At 38.3% G+C, this 21,658-nt stretch overlaps 1 protein-coding gene and 1 pseudogene across 2 annotated transcripts in view; both read left to right on the forward strand.

Moving 5' to 3' along the window:
* The window catches only part of BMAL2 (basic helix-loop-helix ARNT like 2), a 118,579-nt gene extending 112,442 nt beyond the window's left edge, over positions 1-6,137 (forward strand). For both annotated transcript variants that reach the window (XM_055318736.1, XM_055318738.1), the window contains exons 15-16: positions 362-470; positions 1,938-6,137. In XM_055318736.1, the coding sequence (XP_055174711.1) occupies positions 362-470; positions 1,938-2,074 (246 nt within the window). In that variant the 3' untranslated portion in view covers positions 2,075-6,137. The remainder of the gene's footprint in view (positions 1-361; positions 471-1,937) is intronic.
* Positions 6,138-7,285: 1,148 nt separating this feature from the next.
* LOC129505495 (secreted frizzled-related protein 3-like) lies at positions 7,286-8,217 on the forward strand (annotated as a pseudogene).
* The last annotated feature ends 13,441 nt before the right edge of the window (positions 8,218-21,658 follow it).

Raw genomic sequence — 21,658 nt, forward strand, 5'->3', positions numbered from 1 at the left:
CATGAAATGAGCGGAGCCTGTGGATTGCCTGGTGCACAGTCCTCAGTAAATGCAAGCTGTCACACCAATGAGGGCAGTGGTAGTGCTGCCAACATTTGATCTACAGGCCTACATTTGATCATTGCTAAAAGATCTTTATTTCATTCAAGTAGGAACCTTACCTGTTTATTATTTTTAAAAATAATAAAATAAATTTATTTATACAATAAATTTCAATTTGCCAACATACAGAATAACACCTAGTGCTCATCTCGTCAAGTGCCCCCGTCAGTGCCCGCCACCCAGTCACCCCCACCCGCCGCCCTCCTCCCCTTCCACCACCCCTAGTTCACCTTAACTGTTTATTATTCTCTCTTTTCAGACGTCAAAAAAGGAGTTGATTCCACTAAATTCTTCTGAAATAGGGAAGTCAGAGGCTACAAGGCAAAACCAAAGTACTGTTCCTCCCCATAGTCATGAACCACTCCTTGGTAAGATTTCTTGGCAACTGCCCCCCATTTTAGTTTTCCAAACACTTTCTTAATCATTAGGTTTTCAGAGATAGGAGACTTCTAGAGAAGCAATGAGTTTTAAAACTAAGATTTTTCCATTCAAAATCCTAAGCACAATAATTAAACTCTTTGACTTTAAGGTGTATGCTACTCAGTGCACTGGACATTGAAAATTCCGTTATCAACAGAATTAGTTATGGGTATTAATACATACCATTTAAATAAAAAAGTATTTAAGATGCAGTTATTCACTTAACTATATTTATGCAGACTCCAATCAAGTAAATCGAAGTGACACAGTTTTATATCATCCATAACTAACACTAATCTACTGGAAATGTAAGTTAAAGAGAATCCAAGAACTTGAAAGAAACTGGGTTTCAGCCTCACAGAGCATTACATGTTAATCATCTCAAATTCTATTTTACTTTGAAAGATTTCTAGAAAACTTTGGCTAATATGTAGCTGTGTGTTAACCCATAATTTTTAGGGCCTCTTCCTTATCTAACTTAAATCTTACTTCTATGGTTTCTTATTTCCTTTTTCAATGAAAAATCTTTTATAAGATTTTTCAGATTTTTGGAAGGGGATGCTTTTCCGCCAGGCTTCTCTTTCAAGTTAAAGAAGTACAGAATTTGGGGATCCCTGGGTGGCTCAGCGGTTTGGCGCCTGCCTTTGGCCCAGGGCGCGATCCTGGAGTCCCAGGATAGAGTCCCACGTCGGGCTCCCGGCATGGAGCCTGCTTCTCCCTCCTCCTGTGTCTCTGCCTCTCTCTATCATAAATTATCTTTAAAAAAATAATAATACTTTAAGAAGTACATAATTTTCACAAGGAATGATAAAGTTAAGTTTATCCTTCCAGGCTCTATACATTCATATGCATAGAGACTAGCCCCTAGGTCCCAATTGTCTGGGAGTCCATACCTTTTAATGCTGTTATTTTCTATTAGAAAACTCATAGATCAGCTTTTTTTTGTGCATCAAGAGTTATGTGCAGTTTCTGACAGCACTTTGTTATAAAATTAAAAATATATCCATCCACCTTCTGCAATTTAAGACACATGCTTTGCCTTCAAAATTATATTGTGTAGTATTCTAGCCTTGCTTTGCGATTAGTTTTTTTTGAAGTTTTAATTTAATTCCAGTTAACATACAGTGTAATATTAGTTTCAGGTGTACAATATAGTAATTCAACACTTCCATACATCACCTGATGCTTATCACAAGTGCACTCCTTAATCTCCTACACCTATCTCACCTATCCACCCACCCACCTCCCCTCTAGTAACCATTAGTTTGTTCTCTATAATTAAGAGTCTGTTTCTTGAATATCATTAAAAATGACTAAGCAAGCCGAGAGAGAGAGAGAGAGAGAAAGAGAGAGAGAGAGAGATCATCTTTTAACCTCCAAACATACTTACACAGGTCTGTATTTTAATTTCATAGGCGAAAATGCCCAGCTGGATTTTGATGCCTTGTGTGACAATGACGACACAGCCATGGCTGCCTTCATGAATTACTTTGAAGCAGAGGGGGGCCTGGGAGACCCCGGAGACTTCAGTGACATCCACTGGACACTCTAGCATTTTACTTTTAACTCTTAAAAATTAGGAACGTGTTAAAGCATTTCATTTACAAAAAAACTGTATAACCTCTGTACTGTATTGATACCGATTTTATCTTTTATTCCTCAGTAGTCTACCAATTGTTATAGATTTGCACCTTACTTCCACAGCAGTATGGGGAGATGTGAGGTTTCCCTTTACAAAGAATGGCTCAGTTTCCTACTGACTTCTTTACTCAGTGAAATGGCTTAAAACCCACTAGTTGCTATCCCTTTGTTAAAATACTTCCAACCAAGAATATCACATCAATCTTGTTTTGGTTTTGTTTTTATTTTCTGATGCAGTTTTTGAGTTTGAGGAGTTTCCTATTGCCACTTTCCTGTGTCTAAGATTCATTTATAATGGATTTATAATAGTATATTTGTATAAGTTGGAGCATCTCCATTTCTTATATCTTATATATTGAAGACAGGGCTTACGCTCTTTAAGAAAACGAACATTTAAAGAGATGGTACAATTGGTAGTCATAATTCCAATGTACACTATTCAGTCATTGCACATTTGAGTAAACAGAAAGCCAGGATAGTTAGCTTGGTCAAGAACATGAGAAGGACTTTAAGAGGATTTATTTAAAACTCAGGAAAAAAAAAAGTTTCAACCTTGCTACAGAAAAGGAAATATTTCAGGCCCTAGTTCTTGGTAATTATCCCTTGCATGTAAGAATTACTGTTAATATAACTATTCAAGATTTTCATTATATATAAAACCATTTTTTTCTGCAGAAAGATACTTAATGAAAGATCAGCCATGGAGGAAAAAACAAGCCCAGGCAGGTTAAAGTTCTTGGGTAAAGTCTCAGTTAAATTCACATTTTAAAAATGTTTATTGCATATAAATCAGTTTCTTTATACACATTTGGGAAAGCAATAGGTTCACTGGTGAAATGATTAGTTAACTGACCCAGGAACTAGATGTGGCCTTCTAGATTAGGCAATTACAGTTACTGTTGCCTATAACCAATTACATGAATGCTAAGTAAAGTTTTGAAACTGAGGCAATGAGGAAGAATTTAAAAAACAATTTTCTAGCTATAATTACAAATTTGGAGATTGTCTTTTAAACTTGCAATTGAAAAAAAATAAATAAACTTGCAATTGAGGGGTGGCTTATACTTGAGCACAAGAATATTTAGAATCATGTATGTATACATACCTTTTTGAAGGTCATACTTTCATAATACCTTATGTTTTTTCATAGCTCTTTCTAGTTTACCAAGTGTGTTTTCATAGGTTTTCTTTTGTGCCCCATAAATCAAAGTATAATAGACTAGGAAATTAATGGGGAAGCCCGAGGCTTTGATGTAGGGGATCCAATGTGTTCTCTTCCTCTACGTGGCACTACAGTTTCCAAGTTATCCCTCTGAGCCTTTCACCAAAACAAAGCATTATTTTGACCTTGCATTATTTTGACATTTCCTTAGGCTGGATGTAGTAAGTTAGAACGTTTGTCAAGCAGGTTAATAGCAAACATACCAACAGGCAATGGGCCAAAAGCATGTGCTCCCTTCAGGCCTGACCACAGCAGTGGCTACCTGGGCAAGGGTGTATTGGCACATTGTCCTCCAGCCAATACAAGGTTCCAGCAATATGGGAGGGTAAGCTCCCACTTCTGGGACTTGAGAGACATGTAGGTTTACAAGAAGCCAAGAAACCCTACAAGATGAGGGAGATGGGTTTGCAGTAGGCTAAGCATGATAGTTTTAAGTCTGAAGAAGGGGGATCAATCACATCTGTTAAGTCCAAGGCTGTCCCAATGTAACTGTTTAGGGTCTAAACCACTGCAGGTTGGGCTTGGCCTCCAGAGTTGACCCAAGCCAGTGATAGCAAGATGGATCACCATGGCTGGATGGCCTTGAAAGCAGAGGGCCAGACCCTCCCGATGCAAGGATTTGGGAGGCAGAGTTTCCAGAGGCCAGCCATTGCTGCCCCACAGAGAAGCAGTTTTATTCTCTTTGCAAGAGGAAGAGTTGGTCTGTAGACCAGTGGGCAGATAGTCAATTGAAGGCTTTGCTTTTCTACTAACCCACTCGACTATTTTTTTTTTTTTTTTGTAGATTTTTGTCCTGGACCCAGAATCCAATCCATACAATGTAGCTCTCCCAAGTTTAGTGTTTTCTCTAAAGTGTGTAGCATTTACATTGAATTGCTATTAGGCATGACAGATATTTTTATGGCTTACCCTATATTACTTTTTCTCCAACCCATTAATTTCCTGCATTTTGAAGCAAAGCATCTACATGTTAAATGAAATCATAAAAAGAATATTCTAGTTCTGTGATTTTTTCCTAAGAAAAAAATCTTACAATACTTACAATACAGTACTTACAATACTTACAACAAAGTACTGGAGTGGGGAAGAGCCTAAAAACAAAGAGCCTGCTCAGCTTCAGTTTAGCTGTTTGACCTCAAGTAAGCCATTTAAACACACTCTGTATGTGCCTCAGTTTCCTCATCTGTAACAAGAGGTTTCATCTCTAAGTTTACTTCCAGTTCTGATTCTGTGATTCTAATCTGTGGGCCTTGAATATTAGGGTCAGACTCTAGAATGGCGTCATCTAGTATATAGCCACAGGCCATGTGTGGCTATTGAACACTTGAAATGGAGCTACTGCAAATTGAGATAGGCTGTAAAGGTAAAATTCATACCAGGTTTTTTAAACATAAAATATCACACTAAAAGTTTTTTTAACAGGACACCTGGCTGGCTCTGTTGGTGGAGCTGTGACTCTTGATCTCAGGGTCAGGAATTCAAGCCCCATGTCAGATGTAGAACTTACTTAGATAAAAATTTTAAAATATAAAAACTATATTTTAAATAAACTGTTTTATATTGATTACATACTGAAGTATTTTGGATATACTGAACTATATAAAAAACATTTTTTACTCTTAATGTGGCTACAAGAAAATTTTAAGTTACACATGTGGCATGTATATATCTATTGGACAGTGCTACTCTAAAACATTTTGTTAAGTGGATATTACTGAAGTAGGACAAAAGTTATACAATAATGATAACTATGATATTTACCTTTAAATGCTGTGGGTTACAGAACTGTTGTTTATTGATCCTTTAGTATAATCAAATTAACTGTGAACTTCTATAAAAATTCAAAACTTTTTTGAAACCAGTAAACCTGAAAATGTTATCAGATATTTCATTACATGATGATAGCCTGAAATCAAATAAAACTTGGGCTATAATGTTGACCCCTATCGCAGTCACAAAATTTGGAAACCAATTGAGAAATTGAAAGACAGATAGGAAAATAGAAAATAGAGGCTTCTGGTAGATAAATAGGATTAAAGTACTTCATTGCAGTGTCACAATGGGAAAAGGCTGTATTTAATTTTATAGCATCTGGGCACAGTAAATGAAATTATCACTATCTAGTTATTAGACCATGTTTAGTGTCATTTCAGATCCTGCTCTAAAAAGGCATCTACTATTCAGATAGCTCATTGTTTGGCTCTGGAATTGGAAATTCAGATTTGCCAAACATGGTTACGGGAAGAGCCGGAAAAGATCTAAAGTTCTCAGAAGCCGTAAGGGAAAACTGCCAAGTGGCCACTAGGTGTCACTTTTCCATTTCTATAGTGCTTTGTTTTCATTAATATTTCCAAGTTATATGGGGCTTAAGGGGGGCATTTATGACTTGCATTTAGATTAGGTCTGCCTCTCTGGTGCTAGTTGTTTTATGAGAAATGCTTTTTAAGAGAAGTCTGGGAAGATGTTTCCCCACATAATAAAAGAACTTTGGTTTAAGATGCTTTCCAGAGGTGTCGCCCATAAAAGGGGACTGTAGAAAGAAGACTTGTCTAACCTGGAACATGCTTTATGAATTCATTTGAGAGTATATGGTATGTGTGTCACTGCTCCTACATCCCTGTGCTTAGATTTGTTTTGTTTTGTTTTTTTATACAACTTTTAGCTCTTTTCCAGTTTACTTGCTCTTGTCTATATATTAGTATTTTTTAAATTTTGTGGTAAGTAATGAAGAATGAAATTAAACTATATTTTATAATAATTACTAGTTTGAAGTTTTTTAAACTTCATATATTAAACTTCTTCCAAAAAAGTATATCCTTAACTACTCTCTAAAGTGGAAACAGACTAGAAGATCCAATCTTCTCAAACCACTGTCCAGAGAGATACGTTGAACTACATTACTCTGTATATATGTGTGTATCTTCATGAGGATATGCTAACTGCTGTAACAGTCTGCTTGCTCATAATGGCACTCAGAAGTTCCCAGCACATATTGTTCATCTATCTGCCAATTTCAATGGAAAGAGAGTTTCTCCATTTCCTAGTAATTCACACAAAATTATCCTTTGTTTGGGCCTTTGGATCAACTTGGTTCACATTGATTTTCGTGTGGTCACCAGGCTAGAATATACAGATTCATCAGGTTTTCACTACATGCCCAAACTTGTATTTAAAGGCATCCTTGAAAGGGAAAGAATGTCAAAAATAGCCAGCTGCCTGACATCCTAGGGCCAGTGGACAGAATGGAGACATGTGCAGAGAGGACCATGGAAAACTTGTAATTTATAATAGTTGATGATTTCAGAGAATTGTAGCTTAGCTCCATGAACCTTGAGTCTTGTTTTTGGTTGTTTTCTTTTGGCAGGGGGTGGGATAGTGGGTAGCAGCAAGTTGTGTTATGTGTTTTTAACATTGGTCACGTTTTTTGTTTAATACCAAGCCACTAGTTGCTTTGGAGGACTCTGTCTGTTGCTTCAGTGTGTAAGAGACTCCATAAAGAGTGGTCTTAAGTTCTTGTCCAGCTGTGTGTCTCTGGCATAGGATATATTTTCTTAGGCAGTCATAGTTCTTAAACTTACATTTAGGTAGTATTTTCCACATTTATTCCTATCCAGGAAAAAAATTAGTTGCATTTTACCTTGGGAATAAATATGTCACATTTTTAAAATAACTTTTTTCTTCAAAAGACAATACTAAAGTGAGAAGGTTAGATTATGAAGACTTATAACTTAATAGAACTCTTGAAAAATCTTTTAGTCCAACTCAAAATGATATAGGAAAATCCTGAATCTACTTCCTCTCCTGGGTAGACCAAACCTACAGCGGGGGAGAGGGGAGAGTGAAGCAGGCCTCCCAGAGTCCTTGATACTGCTGCATGTTGTCCCACACCCTGCCATGATCATGGTCTCCATTAGTCTAGAAGGTATGCTACCATGGGCTGGGCTTGAGCTGCTCACCCTGGCTGTGCTCTGTCTGTTGTGGATTCCTGGGGCCAGCCGGGGGCCTGTGAGCCTGTTTGCATCCTTACCCTAGAACATGACAAAGATGTCCAACCACTTGCACCACAATACCCAGATCAATGCCATCCTGGCCACTGAGCAGTTTAAAGTTGTGCTGGGCACCCCCAGGAGCCCAAATCTGCTCTTACCCTGTGCCATGTACACATCCATCTGCACCATTACTTCCAACAAGAGGACATTAAGTTCTGTAAATCTCCATGCAAGTAGGCCCAGAGGGCTGCAGGCCCATCTTCATCGAGTATGGCCACTTGTGGTCTGAGAGCCAAGCTTACAAGGAGTTGCCATTTATGACTGTGCATCTTTCATAAGGCCATTATTACTGTGGAAAGAGTGAATTTTCCTATGGATCCTAGTAATGGAAACTGTAGAGGAGCCAGCAGTGAATGCTGCAAACATAAACCTCTTAGGGCCATGCAGAAGACCTAGTTCCAAAACAACTATGTCATTCAGGCAGGCTGAAGTTAGCTAAAGACCAGATGCGATGGCATGGCTGCAGTAGTGGAGGTGAAGGAGATTCTAAAGGCTTCTAGTAAACATTCCAAGCACACCATTAATCTTTACACCAAGTCTGGCTGCCTATGTCCTCATTAATATTAATGAGTAGTATATATTATGGGTTATAAAGGTGAGTAATGCTACAGATTACTCTTGGTGGAAAGTTATATTGCTGAGAAATGGAAGGACCAGCTTTGTAAGAACAGTTAAGCACTGGGATATGAAGCTCTGTCATCCTACAATAAAAGTGATTGTAGCCATAGTAATTCCACTCAGACGTCTGGCAGGAACTCTAACTCCCTACAAGTGCACAGCTAAACCCTGAAATGCAAGAACAACGGTGAACTTCATATGAAGACTTGCATCGCTGAACTAGCAAAGGAAAATTGCACTGTTGAACATGATATTTACCACATAAATCATGCAGTAATGGGCATTACTTCTGCTTTTCTCTTTTCTCCCTCCCTTTTTTGTAGTCTGAGTATGGATCCTTAAATTATATATATTTTACTTAACAAAAAACACAATTTATAACAATTGTGAGAAGTTTAAGACAAGGGGAGAATCTTAAAAGCAGTGAGAAAAGCAACTTGTTACAAACGAGAACATCCATTAAGACTATCACCAGAAAAAAAAAAAAAGACTATCACCAGATTTTTCAGCAGAAACTTTGAGGAGTGGCATCATATGTTCAAAATGCTGAAAGGAAAATAATTCTGCCAACCAAGAATACTCCATCCAGGAAGCCTATCATTCAGAATAGAGAGATCAATAGTTTCCCAAACAAATGTTGAGGGAATTCATCACACTAAACCAGACTTATAAGAAATGCTCAAGGGGACTCTGTAGAAAGCAAAGCAGGAGTGAGAAAAGTAGGAAGCACCAAAGCAGTAAAATTAAGAATATGTATAAAAATCAGTCTAGGGATTCACAAAATAGGATGTAAAATATGACATCACCTAACATAAAATGGGGAGGGGAGTAAAAATTTAATGCTATTTATTTATGAGAGAAAGAGCTTGAGTGTTGGGGAAGAATAGAGGGGAAAGGAGAGGAAGGTGGAAAGATTCTAGGGCTGACTCTATGCTAAGGGCAGAGCCCAATGCAGGGCTCATATCATGACCCTGAGATCATGACCTGAGCTGAAACCAGGAGTCAGATGCTCAACCAACTGAGCCACCCAGGTGTCCCAAAAGTTAGTGCTTTTAGAATGAGTTCAAACCTAAACAACCATCAACTTTAGATAGGCTGCTAGATGCATAAGATGTATATAAGCCCAATGGTAACCACAAATAAAAAACTAGTAAGAGATATGCAAAAAATAAAGAGGAAGGAATTCAAGTATATCAATAAAGAAAGCCAGCAAACCACAAAAGAGAGCAAGAGAATAAAGGAACAAAGAGCCACAAAAAAACAAAGCAAGTAACAAAATGGCAATAAGTTTATTTCTATAATACTTATTTTGAATGTAAATGAACTGAGTGCTCTAATCAGAAGACAGAGGGTGACAGAAAGGATAAAAAAGCAAGACCCATCTATATGCTACCTACAAGACTCATTTTAGACCTAAAGACACCTGCAGATTAAAAGTTAAGGGATAGAGAAGCATCTGTCATGCAAAGCTGGGGTAGCAATACTTCCACTGGACAAAATAGACTTTAAAACAAAGACTATAACATGGGACAAAAAAAGATACATCACAACAAAGGGAATAATCCAATAAGAAAATACAATTGTCAGTATTTATGCTCGCAACACAGGAGCACCTAAATACATAAAGCAGCTAATAACAAACTTACTGGAAGTTAATTGATATTAACACAATAGTAGAGGACTTAAGCACCCCATTTACACCAATGGATAGATCATCTAAGCAGAAAAAAACAAGGAAACAGTGGCTTTGAATGACACAGCAGACCAGATGCAACTAACAAATATATTCAGAACATTCCAGAACATAGTCTTTTCAAATGAACATGGAACTTTTCCTAGAATAGGTCACGTTAGGCCACAAAACCAATCACAACAAATTCAAAAAGATTGAAGTTATATCATGCATCCTTTCCAACCACAATGTTATAAAACTAGAAATCACAAGAAAAAAATCTGGAAAGAAAAAAAAAAGAAAAAAAAAAATCTGGAAAGAATACAAATACATGTAGGTTAAATAACATGTAACTGAACAACAAATGGGTCAACCAAGAAATCAAAGAAGATATAAAAAAAATACATGGAGACAAATGAAAGTGAAAGCGATGATCCAGAATCTTTGGAATGTATCAAAAGTTGTTCTAGGAGGGAAGTTTATAGCAATACAAGCCTACATCAAGAAGAAAAATCTCAAACAATCTAACCTTACACCTAAAGGAGCTAGAAAAGGAAGAACAAACAAAACCCAGAACCAGGAGAAGGAAGGAAATAATAAAGAGTAGAGCAGAAACAAAATAGAAAAAAAAAAAAAGGCAAAAAGAAGATCAAGGATACCAAGAGCTGGCTCTTTGAAAAGATCAAAATTGATAAACCCTTAGCCAGATGAGGGTCATGGGGGGATTTTAGTAAAAATCAGAAATGAAAAAAAAAAAAAACACCACAGAGATACGGATAAGAGAATATTATAAAAATTGTGTGCCAAAAAATTAGATAACCTAGGAGAAATGGATAAATTCCTTAAAATTTAACCTCTTAAAACTGAATCAGGAATAGAAAAATTGAGCAGACCAGTTACCAACAATGAAATTGAATCAGTAACCAAAAAATTCCCAACAAACAAAAGTTCAGGACCAGATGGCTTGACAGGTGAATTCTAGCAAATGTTTAAAAGAGAATACCTATTCTTCTCAAACTAGGCAAAAAAAAAAAAAAAAAAAAAAAGAAAGCTTCCAAATTCATTTTATGAAGCCAGCATTCCCTGCTACCAAAACCAGATAAAGAGCCCCCCCAAAAAAAGAAAAAAAAAAGTAAACAATAAGCCAATATATATGATGAACAGATGTAAAACTCTTCAACAAAATGATAGCAAACCAAATCCAATAATACGTTTAAAAAAATCTTTCACAAAAAAAAAATAAATAAAAAATCTTTCACCATGATAAAGGGGGATTTATTCCTGGAATCCAAATGTGGTTAAATTTTATAAATCAATCAACATGATACAGGACATCAACAAGAGAAAGGATAAAAACCATATGATCATTTCAATAGACGCAGAAAAAGCATTTGACAGTACAACATCCATTTGTGATAAAAACCCTCAACAAAGCAAGTTCAAACTTGCTTAACATAACATACCTTAACTTAATAAAGGCCATATGTGAAAAACCTATAGCTAACATAATAGTGAAAAACAGAACTTTTTCCATAAGAATGAGAACAAGAGAAGGATGTCTACTCTCACCACTTTTATTCAACTTAATACTGGAAATCCCAGCCACAGCAAGCACAGAAGAGAAAGGAATAAAACACATCCAGATTGTTAAAGAAGTAAAACCATCAGTATTTGCAGCTGACATGATACCATATATAGAAAACCCTAAAAATTCTGTCAGGAAACTAGTAGTATAGATAAATGAATTCAGTAAAGTCACAGGATACAAAAATATACAGAAATCTGTTGTATCTCTATACACTAATAATGAAGTGGCAGAAAGAGAAATTAAGAATCTCATTTACAATTGCACCAAAAATATCTAGGAATAAACCTAACCAAGAATGAATGAAATTAAAGATGACATAAACAAATGGAAAGATATTCCATGCTCATAGATCGGGAGAACAAATGTTAAAATGTCCATACTACCCAAAGTAACGTACAGATTTAATGCAGTCACTATCAGAATTCCAATCACACTTTTCACAGAAAGAGAGGAAGCAATCTAAGAAGCAATCCTAAGATTTGTATGGAAACACAAAAGACCCCAAATAGCTAAAGCAATCTTAAGTAGGAAGAGCAAAGCTTGAGACATCATGCTTCACAATTTCAAACTGTACTACAAAGCTACAGTATTCAAATAGTAAGGTGTCAGCATAAAAACAGACACATAGATCAACAGAACAGAGAGCCCAGCCATAAAACCATGGATATACGGTCAATTAAAATCACAACAAAAGGAGCCAAGAATATATAAGGGGAAAGGACAGTCTTTTCAATAAGTCGTATTGGAAAATCTGGATAGCCACATGCAAAAGAATGAAATTGGTCCCTATCTTATACTACTCCCCAAAAATCAACTTGAAACAGATTATAAATTTGATTCTAATGAACCCCACTCTGAAAAGCTTCTGTCAGCAAGGAAGTCATTAACAAACCCTATTAAATGGTAGAAAATGTTTGCAAATCATGTCTGATAAGAGATTAATATCCAAGAACACTGACAACTTAATGACAAACAAAACACAAACAATCCATTTAAAAAATAGGCAGAGTATCTGAATACACATTTTTCCAAAGAAGACACATAAGTGGCCAACACATACATGAAAAGGTACTCAACATCACTAATCTCCAGGGAAATGCAAGTCAAAACCACAGTGAGATACCAACCTCATGCCAGTCAGAATGACAAATATCAAAAAGAGAAGAAATAGCAACTGTTAGCAAGGATTTGGAAAAAAGGGAAGGTTTGTGCACTGTCAGCATGTAAATTGGTATAGCCATGATGGAAAACAGCATGGAGGTTCCTCAGAAAATTAATAGTTCCAGTAATTCCACTGCTGGGTTTTTACCCAACAGAAATGAAAACATTAATTCAAAAAGAATATGCAGCCTATGTTTATTGTAGCATTATTTACAATAGCCAAGATATGGAAGCAACCTGGGTGTCCACCTATAGATGAATGGATAAAGAGGATATGGTACTTATATGCAATAGAATATTATTCAGCTCTGACAAAAAATGAAATTTTGCCATTCATGACAACATGGATGGATCGAGAGGGCATGATGTTAAGTGAAATAAGTCAAAGAAAGACAAATACCATATGATTTCACTTATATATGAATTTTTTAAAGATTTTTTTTGAGAGAGAGAGAGAGAGTGGTAGGAGGGGCATAGGAAAAGGGAGACAAATTTTTTTTTTAAGATTTTATTTATTTATTCTTGAGAGACAGAGAGAGAGGCAGAGACACAGGCAGAAGGAGAAGCAGGCTCCATGCAGGGAGCCCAACATGGGACTCGATCCCAGGTCTCCAGGATCACGCCCTGGGCCAAAGGCAGGCGCTAAACCGCTGAGCCACCTGGGCTGCCCAAGGGAGACAATCTTAAGAAGACTCCCTGCTGAGCACGGAGCCTGACTCAGGGCTGGATCCCACCAGCCACCCAAGGTCCCACTAGACATAGAATTTAAAAAACAGAACAAAACAAATAGGCTCACAGAGAACAAACTGGTGGTTGCCAAAGGGGAAGGGGACTAGGGACGGGTGAAATGAGTGAAGGGAATAGAGAGGTACAAATTTCCAGTTATTTGGAAGTCACAAGGATAAAAAATATAGCATGGGAAATATCAATAATACTGTGATAACTTTGTATGGTGACCAATCATAGCTAAACTTACCATGGCAAGCATTGTATAATGTATAAAATTGTCAAATCACTATGTTGTACACTTGATACTACTAATGTATGTCAACTATATTTTGATAAAAAGTTAAAAATTGAAATAGAACATATGATTCAACAATTCAGCTTCTATTAATGGAAGAAAATGAAACCACTAACTGGATAAGATATCTGCACCCTGATGCTCACTGTGACATTATTTACAATAGCCAAGATGCAGAAACAACCACTGAGGATGAACGGATAGAGAAAATGTGTTATATATGTATACACACTCATACACATGATTCTTCAACTAAAAAAAGGAGAAAATCTTGCTATTTTTTAAAAATTTTTATTTATTTATGATAGTCAGAGAGAGAGAGAGAGAGAGACGCGCAGAGACACAGGCAGAGGGAGAAGCAGGTTCCATGCACCAGGAGCCCGACGTGGGATTCGATCCTGGGTCTCCAGGATCGCGCCCTGGGCCAAAGGCAGGCGCCAAACCGCTGCGCCACCCAGGGATCCCAAATCTTGCTATTTGTGGCAGCATGAATGTATCTTGAGGACATTATGCTAAGCAAAACAAATCAGAGAAAGATGAATATCATATGACCTCACTGATAGGTGGAATCAGAACACAACAAAATCAAGCTCAGAGCATAGACTGATGGTTGGCAGAGGCAGGGAGTGGGTGAAATGGCAAATGTGGTCAAAAGGTACAAACTTCTAGCTATGAAATAAATACATCCTGAGGATGTAGTGTCCAGCATGGTAACTATAGTTATCATTGCTGTGTTGTATATTTGAAAGTTGCTAAGACAGTGGATCTCAAAAGTTCTCATTATAAGAAAAAACAATTGTAGCATGGCAATGAATGTTAACTGGACTGATTTCTGGGATCATTTTACAATATAGAAATCTAAAAAGTCATTCTATATTACACCTGAAATTAATATAAGGTTAGGTCAGTTGTCTCAATGAAAAAATTTCATTTTATACTTGGTTGAGAGGACAATAATCAAAAAAGTTTTTCATCTATCAGAACAGACATCTAGACCAATAGCATATTGTCATCTGACTGTTGGGAGGTCCATTTGTTGGGTATCACTGTTTCCTCTGAAGGGTTTCAGAACATGCCACCCCAAAATTTGGTACATGGATTATTTGGAGCTGAAGACACTCAAGAGATGGCAAACATGGAAAAAGCTCTCTGCCCCTCCTACCTTTCTACCTAAAAGCAGGACACAGGTTTCCCCAGGAGGAAGGTACCCTCCCTCTATGAGAAAGAGAAGAATATTCTTATCAGCAGAGGGGGAGTCGAAGGTGAAATGGACTTCCACAAGCACACGTATGAAAATAGCCCTGACTTTCCAGTAGTTTCTCCATATATTTACTAGTCCTTATTCCACAATCTATTGCCCCTAACCCAATTTATTGTTGTTTGTGTAAAAAGGTATATACGTTTTGGGGCCTAAAGCCTTCTTTAGTTCATCATTGTCCTTCAGATTTCCACATATACATAAAAACATTAAATTTGTATACTTTCCTCCTGCTGATCTTCTTACATCAGTTTAATTTTTAGGCCGAGTCACAGGACTTGGATAAGTTTTGATCCTAAAAGCTTTTTAAGTAAATGTTTTATAATATATAGAAAATTTCTATATGAGTGAAAATCATAGTTTTTTTTTCTGACTTTAACATTTCCTCTAAGTTTTTATTTTATCAGGCTGCATTTAGATTACTTAAATCAATGAATTCCATTTCAGGAATGGTGTTGATGTATGGTTTAGTATTTTTTTAATTAATTAATTTATTTATTCATGAAAGAGAGAGAGAGAGAAAGAGGCAGGGACACAGGCAGGGGAAGAAGCAGGCTCCATGCAGGGAGCCTGATGTGGGACTCGATCCCAGGACCCCAGGATCACTCCCTGGGCCGAAGGCAGGTGCTAAACCGCTGACCCACCCAGGGATCCCCTGGTTTAGTATTCTTCTATAGTTGCATCATACAGAGAACACACTGACACAGAATACATTTATTCTTGGAACAACCTATCCAATACTTCAGTCTGTATTCTCGAGTTGTTAAATAATCTTAGAGAATAAACATCTAGCCTTTATTAAATTCTTACTAGGCAGGCAAATTCCTAACTCTTCTACATGTATTAATTTAAGCTGCCTAACAACTGTGAAGATAAATGCTAGTTTTACCCTGTTTTACACGTGGGAAAAATCGAGGCTCAGAAAGTTAGGTAAGCTTGACAACGTTACCCCACTTAAGAGCAGGGGAGTCAGAATCCAGACCTACACAGTCCACATTTGTGCTCTTAATCTTGTAATTGTGGTAAATCGTTTGATTTATTGTGGGACTTTCAGGGTCTTCCTGCCTTTTCCTCACCCTCCTTAATTCAATAGGCAGACAATCTCTAAGATTCTTTTTTAATTATAAAAAGTCACTATCTTAACCATTTTTTTTAATTTTATAAATTAATGTTTATTGGTGTTCAATTTACCAACATACAGAATAACACCCAGTGCTCATCCCGTCAAGTGTACCCCTCAGTGCCCGTCACCCATTCACCCCCACCCCCCGCCCTCCTCCCCCTCCAGCACCCCTAGTTCATTTCCCAGAGTTAGAAGTCTTTATGTTCTGTCTCCCTTTCTGATATTTCTCACACATTTCTTCTCCCTTCCCTTATATTCCCTTTCACTATTATTCGTATTCCCCAAATGAATGAGAACATACACTGTTTGTCCTTCTCCGGTTACTGTGGCCAAGTTCAAAAAGGGTGTTGCCTGAGTTCTCCTCTGGGATTTTGATGGAGTCTTGTCTCACATTTAGATCTTTCATCTATTTTGAGTTTATCTTTGTGTATGGTGCAAGAGAGTGGTCCAGTTTCATTCTTCTGCATGTGGATGTCCAATTTTCCCAGCACCATTTATTGAAGAGACTGTCTTTCTTCCAGTGGATCGTCTTTCCTCCTTTATCGTATATTAGTTGACCATAAAGTTCAGGGTCCACTTCTGGGTTCTCTGTTCTGTTCCATTGATCTATATGTCTGTTTTTGTGCCAGTACCACACTGTCTTGATGACCACAGCTTTGTAGTACAACCTGAAATCTGGCATTGTGATGCCCCCAGATATGGTTTTCTTTTTTAAAATTCCCCTGGCTGTTCGGGGTCTTTTCTGATTCCACACAGATCTTAAAATAATTTGTTCTAAGTCTCTGAAGAAAGTCCATGGTATTTTGATAGGGATTGCATTATACGTGTAAATTGCCCTGGGTAACATTGACATTTTCACAATATTAATTCTGCCAATCCATGAGCATGGAATATTTTTCCATCTCTTTGTGTCTTCCTCAATTTCTTTCAGAAGTGTTCTGTAGTTTTTAGGGTATATTTTGAGAACCATTTGAATGGTAAATGGTTCTCCAACCTTTTATTTTCAGGTTGTAGGTGTCCTTCTGTCTAAAATGAGTCTCTTGTAGACAGCAAATAGATGGGTCCTGATTTTTTATCCAGTCTGAAACCCTGCGCCTTTTGATGGGGTCATTAAGCCCATTCACGTTCAGAGTTACTATTGACAGATATGAGTTTAGTGTCATCATGATATCTATTTAGTCCTTGTTTTTGTGGATTGTTCCACTGAACTTCTTCTTAAAGGGGAGTTTTAAGAGTCCCCCTTAAAATTTCTTGCAGAGCTGGTTTGGAGGTCACATATTCTTTCAGTTCCTGCCTGTCTTGGAAGCTCTTTATCTCTCCTTCCATTTTGAATGAGAGCCTTGCTGGATAAAGTATTCTTGGTTGCATGTTCTTCTCATTTAGGACCCTGAATACATCCTGCCAGCCCTTTCTGGCCTGCCACGTCTCTGTGGAGAGGTCTGCTGTTACCCTAATATTCCTCCCCATGAAAGTCAGGGACTTCTTGTCTCTTGCTGCTTTAAGGATCTTCTCTTTATCTTTGGAATTTGCAAGCTTCACTATTAGATGTCGAGGTGTTGAACGGTTTTTATTGATTTTAGGGGGGGATCTCTCTATTTCCTGGATCTGAATGCCTGTTTCCCTTCCCAGATTGGGAAAGTTTTCAGCTAGGATTTGTTCAAATACATATTCTGGCCCTCTGTCCCTTTCGGCGCCCTCGGGAACCCCAATTAAACGTAGGTTTTTCTTCCTTAGACTGTCATTTATTTGCCTTAATCTGTCTTCATGGTCCCTTAATTGATTGTCTCTTTTTTCCTCAGTTTCCCTCTTTGCCATTAACTTGTCTTCTATGTCACTCACTCGTTCTTCCACCTCGTTAACCCTCGTCGTTAGGACTTCTAGTTTGGATTGCATCTCATTCAATTGATTTTTAATTTCTGCCTGATTGGATCTAAATTCTGCAGTCATGAAGTCTCGTGAGTCCTTAATGCTTTTTTTCTAGAGCCACCAGTAGCTGTAGAATAGTGCTTCTGAACTGGCTTTCTGACATTGAAGTGTAATCCAGATTTTGTAACTCTGTGGGAGCGAGGGCTGTTTCTGATTCTTTCTTTTGAGTTGAGGTTTTCCTTCTAGTCATTTTGCTCAGGGCAGAGTGGCCAAAAACAAGTTGTATTGGAACACGGGGGAGTATCACTGGTCCGTCCAGCTGGTCTTCGGGGGAGGGGCCTGTTGCGCTGATTCTCAGGTGTTAGCACTTGGGGGAGCTGCTCTGCCCCTGCCTGCTGCCGGGCTCAGCGGGGGTTGTTTACCCCGTGGGGCCCCAGGAGGATCAGCCGCAGTTGCTATGGCAACTCTGGAAGCCTGGATTCAGCCTCCGCGGGAACTACGGGGCTCGGGGCTCTCGGTTCTCCGTCCGTTGGGCCTGGAGGCTCCGGGGCGGGGCCGCTGATCTGCTCAGCTCGGGGCAGGAGCGTCCTTGCTGTCCTGGGCCCTCCCGGCCTCTGCCTGTCCCGGGGGAGGCCGGATCCTGCTCTGTGTCCCGGCGCCCTGTGCTCCGGGGCCTGCGCTGTTGGATTTGCGCTCCCGCCCCGCAGCTCCCTCCCTGGAGCCGCTCCCGAGCCCCTCCGAGCTGCTCCGGTCGGTCCCGCCGTGCGCGCTGCAGCCCTTAGGGAGCTCGGCGCACTCTCCCGGGGCGCAGGTGCCTGTTAGTGTCCCCGGGAGCCCGAGGGCATCCCCGCCCTCCTGGGTCCTGCTCCACCTCCCTGCGAGCCCCTTTCCGCCCGCCCGGGAAGGTTGGTGCAGCTCCTGCTCCTCCGGGACGGGGCTCTCCTGTCCTGGGGACACTCGCCCCGGCCTCAGCCCGGCTCCTCGCGGGGCCCCTCCCCCTCGGAGGCCTTTTGTTCCTTTATTTCTTTTTCCCCGTCTTCCTACCTTGATAGAAGCGCGAACTCTTCTCACTGTAGCATTCCAGCTGGTCTCTCTTTAAATCTCAGGCCGAATTCGTAGATTTTCAGGATGGTTTGAAGGTTATCTAGGTAATTTGGTGGGGACAGGCGATTTGGGGACCCTGCTCTTCCGCCATCTTGCCCCTCCCCCCTTAACCATTTTTATGTTAAGCATCCAGTTCAGTAGTTTTAACTCTATTCTCATTGTTGTACAACAGATCTCCAGAACTTTTTCATTCTGCAGGATTGAAACTCTGTACCCAGTGAACAACTCCATTTCCTTTCCTCCCAATCCCTGGCATCCACAATTCTTCTTTAGAATTTTGGATGCTCTAGATATCTAAGTGGAATCATGCACTTAGGATTTTTTATGACTGGCTTCTTTTGGCAAAATGTCTTCATGTTTCATCCATGTTGTAGCATAGGACAGGATTTCCTTCCTTTCAAGGTGAAGTAATACTCTGTTTTATGTATATACCACATCTTTATTCATTCTACCTCTTGGCTATTGCAAATAATACTGCTATGAACCTGGGTGTGCAAATATATCTTCAAGATCCTGCTTTCAGTTCTTTTGGATATACATTCAGAAGTAGGACTGCTGGATCATTTGGTAATTCTACTTTAAATTCTTTTTTTCTTTAAGATTTTTATTCATTCATGAGATAGAGACAGGCAGAGGGAGAAGCAGACTCCATGCAGGGAGCCTGACATGGGACTCGATCCCGGGTCTCCAGGATCAGGCCCTAGGCTGAAGGCGGTGATCCACCAGGGCTGCCCTCTTTTAATTCTTAGATCATACTGTTTCCCATAGTAGCCACACCATTTTACATTCCTACCACCAATATATTTCGGTTCCGATTTCTCCACATTCTTACCAACATTTCTTATTTCCTGCTGTTGGTTTTTTTTAATGGTAGCCATTGTAATGGGTGTAAGGTGGTATCTCCTTGTAGTTTTGATTTGCATTCTCTGATTAGTGGTGTTGACCATCTTTTCATATGCTGTTGGGCATTTGTGAATCTGGAGAAATGTCTATATAAGTATTTTGCCATTTTATTCATTCATTCATTCCAGTATAATTAACAGTGTTATATTATTTTCAGGTGTATAGTACAGTGATTCAACAGTTCTATGCATCACTTAGTGCTCATCATGGTAAGTATGCTCTTAATCTCCTTCATCTATTTCATCTATCCCCTCATCCACCTCCCCTCTGGTAACCACCAGTTTTTTCCTCTATATTTAAGTCTGGTTTCTTGTCTTTTTCTTTGTGAACAAATCCCTGTTGTTTTCTTAAATTCCACATATGAGTAAAATCATATGGTATTTGCCTTTATCTGATTTCATTTAGCATTATACCCTCTGGGTCCCTCCATGTGTTATAAATGGCAAGATTTCATTCATGACCAAGTAATATTCCATTACACACACACACACACACACACACACACACACACACACACCTTTCCTATTTGTCTATGGCTGAACACTTGGATTGCTTCCATAATTTGGGTATGGTAAATAATGCTGCAAGAAACATAGGAGCACATATCTTTTAATTAGTGTTTTTTTGTATTCTTTGGGTAAATACCCAGTAGTAAAATTATTGGATTATGTAGTAATTCTATGTTTTTAATTTTTTGAGGAACTTCCATATGGTTTTCCAGGGTAGTTGCACCAGTTTGCATTCCCACCAATAATGCACAATAATTCATTTCCCTTCACATCTCACAACACTTGTGTTTTTGATTCTAGCCATTCTGACAATTGTGAGATGATAGCTCACTGTGGTTTAATTTGCACTTTCCTAATGTGCGATGTTAAACATCTTTTCATTTGTCTGTTAGCCATCTGGTTGTCTTTGGAGAAATGTCCATGTCTTCTACCCTTTTTTTAAAAAAATTGGATTGTTTTTTGGTGTTGAGTTGTATAAATTCTTTATATATTTGCATGTTAACCACTTATTGAGTATTATCCTTTTCAAATATCTTCTCCCATCTGGTAGGTAGTCTTTTTGTTTTGTTGATGGTTTCCTTTGCTGTGCAAATATTTTATTTTGAAGTAGTTCCAATAGTACTTGTTTTTTGTTCCTTTGCCTCGGGAGACATACAGAAAAATATTGTTACAGCCAATGTCAGAAGTGATTGCCCGTACTCTTTTATAGGATTTTTATGATTTTAGGCCTAACATTCAGGTCTTTAATCCAGTTTGAGGTTTTTGTGGTATATAGTGTAAGAAAGTGGTCCAGTTTCATTATTTTGCATGTAGCTGCCCAATTTTCCCCAACACTATTTGTTGAAGATACTCTTTTTCCCTATTGCAGATTCTTGCCTCCTTTGTTGTAAATTAATGATCATATAATCATGTGTTTATTTCTGGGATCTTTTCTGTTTTCTTGATCAATGTATATAAAGTCGTGCCAGTACCAAACTGTTTTAAAGATATTACAAAGCTGCAGTAATCAAATCTGGGTTTGTGATACCTCCAGTTTTGTTCTTCTTTCTCAAGATTGTTTTTGGCTATTCAGGGTCTTTTGTTGTTCCATACAAATTTTAGGATTATTTGTTCTAGTTCTGTGAAACCCATTTTTTATACAGCTGCCTGTGTCCCTGCCTCTTTCTCTCTCTCTCTTTCATGAATAAATTAATTAATTAAAAAAATACTAAACCATACATCAACACCATTAATTTCTCTATCTTGTTATTAGTATATAGAAACACAATGGATTTCTGTGTATTAATTTTATATCCTGCAAGTTTACTGAGTTTATTACTTCTAATACTTTTTTTTTTGGTGGAGTATTTAGCGTTTACTATGTGTCCTATCATGTCATCTGCAAATAGTGACTTAAAA

The sequence above is a fragment of the Nyctereutes procyonoides genome, unplaced genomic scaffold (assembly GCF_905146905.1).
Source record: "Nyctereutes procyonoides isolate TBG_1078 unplaced genomic scaffold, NYPRO_anot_genome, whole genome shotgun sequence".
Lineage (NCBI taxonomy): Eukaryota > Metazoa > Chordata > Mammalia > Carnivora > Canidae > Nyctereutes > Nyctereutes procyonoides.